General features: G+C 41.4%; 1 protein-coding gene across 1 annotated transcript; it reads left to right on the top strand.

Annotated features, from left to right (window-relative positions):
• Positions 1-625: 625 nt before the first annotated feature.
• Positions 626-4,985, top strand: CARTPT (CART prepropeptide). The gene is made up of 3 exons (XM_072118264.1): positions 626-784; positions 952-1,035; positions 4,652-4,985. The coding sequence occupies exons 1-3, from the start codon at positions 629-631 to the stop codon at positions 4,757-4,759; spliced, it is 348 nt and encodes a 115-aa protein (XP_071974365.1). The 5' UTR covers positions 626-628; the 3' UTR covers positions 4,760-4,985.
• The last annotated feature ends 1,450 nt before the right edge of the window (positions 4,986-6,435 follow it).

Raw genomic sequence — 6,435 nt, 5'->3', positions numbered from 1 at the left:
AGATGGTCATGTGTTCCGATCTATCAAAATATAATAACAGTTACTCCAATCGTTTAGCCCTTTAACAGAAAATAGCGCCCAGATGTTCAAAAGGCCACTTTTTCAACATTTTACAACATATACAATTTTTTTTTAAAAATGACCAAAAGGCAGTGCAGCCCTCAAAATCGTAGCAATTAAAACATCTCATCTCACAAAAAATGAAACCTCAAACAGTTCCGTCAAATTGCAACTGAGGATGGTGAAATTAAGATTCGTACAGTTCCTATTGAAATCAAATCTGATGTTTTTTTTTAATTTTACGATATATGTCTATTGGAAGAGGGGTATTCTTGTATGGTATACGGGTATTTTAACTGTAAAAGTTGTAGGTCGTCTTATACCCCCAGAAAATATGGTACTTCTTCTCCCTACTGTGTATCATATCTATCTGTCTATCTATCTATATAACTATCTATCTGTCTACTATGAAAGTTGTGGGAGTCTCTTCTGTAACCCAGTACTGACATGTCTGGGGGTCTCCTACACACCACAGCAGTGACGCCTGGTGCTGATGTCAGTGAGGTGGGTCTCCTGCCCCTATATATACAGCTGTGTGCAGTCCTCCCAGCAGCCTGGATCCAGCACCATGGAGAGCTCCCGCAGAGCCCTGCTCACACTGCTCAGCTCCACACTCCTCCTCCTCCTGGTGCACAGAGGCAGCTGTGAGGACACTGACTACCTGGAGAGCAGGTCCCTGGACTTCTACTCCCCCATAGACAACAATGTCCATGAGAAGGAACTGGTATGTCATATCCACTTGGTCCCATACTGACGACAGACATGCAGAAATGTTGTCAGAAGTCGCTTGTCATATCAGCAGAAGCTGGTTTTAGTGTCCTTCTATGATCAGTATATTTACCAGGCTGTACTCACTATCCATCTTCCCTCACTTGTTGCTTATCTCTTCAGATTGATGCTTTGCAAGAAGTCTTAGAAAAACTCAAAAGTAAAAGGCTTCCAGCATTTGAGAAGAAATATGGACAAGTTCCTATGGTGAGTGATATCTATATATACTGGGATTTGTAGATCTGGAAGAGATAATTTACTGGGTAGATAATTGTATTATTATATCACTTGTCATTGTTACTTAACTCACACTCCTATACACACCATATACATAGAACATAAGGAGACCTCTATACTTACCCCCCGGGGGACAATCTTTTGTTTATAGCTCTAAGTGTATCTATTAGTTTAGATAAAGTATATGCTGAGGTCAGGCTGGAAACAATGTATCCACCTAAAAACATACTCCAAGTTTCTGATTTACACACACACACATCCATACATTTATACAGGTATAGATACCTATATATCAGGGATTATTATAGTTCTCACATCCACACACATCTACTATTCCCAGAGTTATATCATTGTATGTATACGTAATGCACATTTGTAATGAGTGTATTATTCGCAGTTTGGGTTGTATATTACTGTTAGATATGGCAGGACGGCTCCTCTGGGCTCCAGACAAGCACCAGACTGTTGTAAATCAATATCCAGTTTGTGCCCAACTAATTAAGAAAATTGAAGCTGTTACAAAGCATCTGTACACGACTCCTGTAGATACATGGCGGACCCGCACACACAGCAATTACAAATCCATAAAGAAGTGATTAAACCATTACACCGGATTGTAATTTATATTGCAACCTTTTTTAAAAATATTTCTGTTGTATTAATGTTCCAAAGTATTCAACAGCACCATACTGAGGTTGTCATTCTACACAACAGTCCCTGTCCCCAATAGGACACAGCCCTGTACTGAGGCTGTCATTCTACACAATAGTCCATGTCCCCAATAGGACACAGCACTGTACTGAGGCTGTCATTCTACACAATAGTCCATGTCCCCAATAGGACACAGCACTGTACTGAGGTTGTCATTCTACACAACAGTCCATGTCCCCAATAGGACACAGCACTGTACTGAGGCTGTCATTCTACACAATAGTCCATGTCCCCAATAGGACACAGCACTGTACTAACTTTGTCATTCTACACAATAGTTCATGTCCCCAATAGGACACAGCACTGTACTGAGGTTGTCAATCTACACAATAGTCCATGTCCCCAATAGGACACAGCACTGTACCGAGGCTGTCATTCTACACAATAGTCCATGTCCCCAATAGGACACAGCACTGTACTAACTTTGTCAATCTACACAATAGTCCATGTCCCCAATAGGAAAAAGCACTGTACTGAGGTTGTCAATCTATGCAATAGTCCATGTCCCCAATAGGACACAGCACTGTACTGAGGCTGTCATTCTACACAATAGTCCATGTCCCCAATAGGACACAGCACTGTACTAACTTTGTCAATCTACACAATAGTTCATGTCCCCAATAGGACACAGCACTGTACTGAGGTTGTCAATCTACACAATAGTCCATGTCCCCAATAGGACACAGCACTGTACTAACTTTGTCAATCTACACAATAGTCCATGTCCCCAATAGGAAAAAGCACTGTACTGAGGTTGTCAATCTATGCAATAGTCCATGTCCCCAATAGGACACAGCACTGTACTGAGGCTGTCATTCTACACAATAGTCCATGTCCCCAATAGGACACAGCACTGTACTAACTTTGTCAATCTACACAATAGTCCATGTCCCCAATAGGACACAGCACTGTACTGAGGTTGTCAATCTACGCAATAGTCCATGTCCCCAATAGGACACAGCACTGCACCGAGGTTGCCATTATACACTACAATTCATGTCCCTTATGGAGCACAGCACTGTACTGAGGTTGTCATTAAAAACAACATTCCTTGTCCCCAATGGAGCACAACACTCTTCTCAGGTTGTCATCAAACACAACAGCCCCTACTCACAGTGGGGCACAGCAATGTACTGAGGTTGTGATCTCAATAGTCCCTGACTCCAATGGAGCACAGTCCCTGTCCTCAATAGGGCACAGCATTGTAGTGAGGTTGCCATTATACATTACAATCCCTGTCCCCAATGGAGCAAAGCACCGTACTGAGTTTGTCATTATACAATACAGTCCCTGTCCTCAATGGATCACAACACTGTACTCAGGTTGTCATCAAACACAACAGCCCATACTCACAGTGGAGCACAGCACTGTACTGAGGTTGTCATTCTACACAAGAGTCCCTGTCCTCAATAGGGCACAGCATTGTACTGAGGTTGTCATCATACTCTATAGTCCCTGACTCCAATGGAGCATAGCACTGTGCTGAGGTATTCATCTTACACATCAGTACCTGACCTCAACAAGGAAAAGGATTGTAAAGGGGTTCATCACGCTCATTAATCTATGACTTAAAGGGGCTTGTACCAAATTTCAATGTTACCATGACTTGGCTGGTCATTTGTGTGTACCAAGGCATTGACCGAGATAACAATATTACCATAATGTTCTATGGAGAATGATAATGAATTAGTCCATATACTTAATGCAGAACCCAAAAAAGACTGACTGCCTTGTTATAAAAGATACATTATATATATAAAGACTGCCTTTGCAAAGAATTGTATCAAATAATTTATTCAAACAGTAATACATTTTTAACAATCCATTTTGTTACGCAGGAGTGCTCTAGGTGTAGCAGCACTGAGTAGTAATTTAAAGAAAATCTACCACCAAGATCATGCATAATAAACCAGGAGCACTTACTCATAGATCCAGGCATTGTGAACCATAATTATGCTAATGAGCCTGAAGGACTATGGAGGTTGTTACCAGAGCCCTTTCATGCTTCACAGACTGTTACAGTGTACATTGAGCACATACCCCCTTCACTGTATCATGAAACTTCCTCTGCTGTAGTGAGATTACTTCAGGCAGAAGGAGAGGAGAAGTGCTGAGGGAGCAGAGAGGGAGACAGTGAACAGCCTGTTAAGCTGCAACACACTAGGGCTCTAGTAACACCCCCACATAGCCCTTCAAGCTCATTACCATAATTTTATAAGTTGATTTCAGAAGGAATGAGGCCATGGATAACAAATATAAGATACCACAATTATCACACTGCCTGGATCTATGAGTAAGTGTACCTGGTTTATCTATGCTTGATTTTGATGATAAATTTTCTTTAACTACTTGTGACCGCATAATTTCTATATCACTAAGTAATTTTATCTTTAGCCCCGAAAAGCAGAGAACGGCCCATATTTATTAAAGCTGCTTCACCGGTGACTTTGCACATCCTTGTTAGAGCAAACAGCGTGCACATGTAGTAATAATGTGTCCGTGGCACATTTGTGTCGCAGCTGCACCATACCCAACGCAACACAAAATTCTCCCCATAAGGGGCCTTCTGGTGCACAAGTTGGTCCATGCGCCAAACTTATCATGCAGAGTCCGACAAAATTGTGTTGCAAGATCTGTTAAAAGTGCATCAAAATAAGTCGAAACAGTGCAGGGGGTGCCAAATTCGTGAAGAACGTGCACCATAATTCATAAATCTGGTGCGACCTGCACACTACGCAGACAATCTGCCCCTAGAGCAGTTTGCACTGTTACTGATAAATGTGGGCCAATGTGCTGTGTCAAAGAACAAACTGAGCTCTGCTGCACGTGTTTGTCATCTTGTAGTATGATAATGACTTGTATGTTACTATTGCAGTGTGATGCAGGAGAACAGTGCGCAGTCAGAAAAGGTGCCCGGATTGGGAAACTGTGCGACTGCCCACGAAGAACGTCCTGCAATACATTCCTCTTGAAGTGCTTGTGAGCGACATCTGAAGACGCTGGACCTTCCTGACATGATGGAAGCCGGGTGTGATTTTTACATGAAGTATTTTTTTTATTGCTGTCCTAGCTCTTACTTTGTGCTGACATATGAAGCACTATTGATACTTCTGTTCCATGTGCCTGTATTTCATTATTTTATACATGATGATTCCATAAATATATTTCTAGCATGTAGATGTCATGTGTAATAAAGGGTTTTTATGAAAGGCGTTTGTTCTACCCTAACACGTGGACTGGCAGCAGTGGGGTCTGCGGGTAACAGAAAAGTCATGTCAATCCATATGAGTAACTAACACTAAAATATAGAAAAAGTTTTGGGAGGAAGTCCTTTTTTTAAGATAACAATGCTTTTTTAATTCCCTTTGAGCAGAATTTGTTGCAGGATTTTGGGCTGAAGCCAATAATATACTTTGAATTAGAACTATAAGGAACGAACATACTGGCGGATCCACTGCGAACTGCGCCGAAGAATTATGTGAAAGAAGAAGTAGTATTAAAGAAGAAGTATTTTATAGTATATATTCTAGATTTTATTCCATTTTCTTATATGCTTGTATTTTAAAGGACATCTACCACCAGTATGAAGGATTGTACACCCAGCACACTGACATACTGGTGTGTGCCCCCTCTGGCAGGATCTGATCTTCTTGTAACTTCTTATCCTTTGTTTTTAAGAAATAAAGGTTTCAAAACTGCAAGTGAGCCCTAGTGACTCCATTGACATATATGTAGCCTGTAGCCCCCCAGGCTGATTTGAATAATTTTTAAAACCTTCTTTTTGTAAAAACAAGCTCCTAAGAAGTTAAAAGAAGAACAGATCCTGCCAGAGGGGGCACACAGCAGTATGTAAATGTGCTGGGTTTACAATCCTTCATCCTGCTGGCAAATGCCCTTTAATGCATGTCTAAGGCTACCTTCATATGGCTGTTTCTTATGGATGTGTGCTATCCATTATTTCTAGCACATGTCCCCAGTCTCTTCATGCACAGTGCTGTTGTTTTCATGGCTCCGTGTATGAGCAGTCCTATTCCTGTCCAAGTCTTTTATTATTGTCCTTCCATTCTGATAACTGTTAGCCCTGAAACAAGGGACCACGGGATCCACACACATTTGTGTAAGTTTAGCCTGACAATGTGTAAAATATCCATGGGCTTGCAGAATAGAACCGAAAAAATGCCTTTCCAGGCCTCAAAACATCCAATCCGTGGTCTGTTGTTTGCGTGTGTCTTTGGTGTGCGTTGTCTGATGCCGAACCATGTCCGAACCATGATCAGGAATAAGACCCGCTCTGAGTTTGAAGCTCGGGCAATCTGCTCATACAATAGGCTGTGTAGATTTGCATGAATCAGTACAGACAGAAGTGATGTGTTATCTGTGTGTGTGTAGCATTACTAGCACTTATCTCCTTATTCAAGGGATCACTGGGACACTTTGTAGTTGGGCCCTCACAGTTTCTAAATGATCATAAACCGAGAATTTTGTCATTTCCCCTCTAAGGTTGGGTTCTCACAGAATATACTAGGAGTGGATTATCCCCGGTGGACTTTTCTTTAGCTAATCCAATGTCATGTACAACAGCAAGAAAGCAGATTGAATATAACCATGTCACTGTTTGCAAATTACATCAATGGTGTACAAACTGAAGATGGGTGATAT

This window comes from Engystomops pustulosus, chromosome 1, assembly GCF_040894005.1.
Source record: "Engystomops pustulosus chromosome 1, aEngPut4.maternal, whole genome shotgun sequence".
Lineage (NCBI taxonomy): Eukaryota > Metazoa > Chordata > Amphibia > Anura > Leptodactylidae > Engystomops > Engystomops pustulosus.
This window is presented reverse-complemented; position numbering and strand designations above follow the sequence as displayed.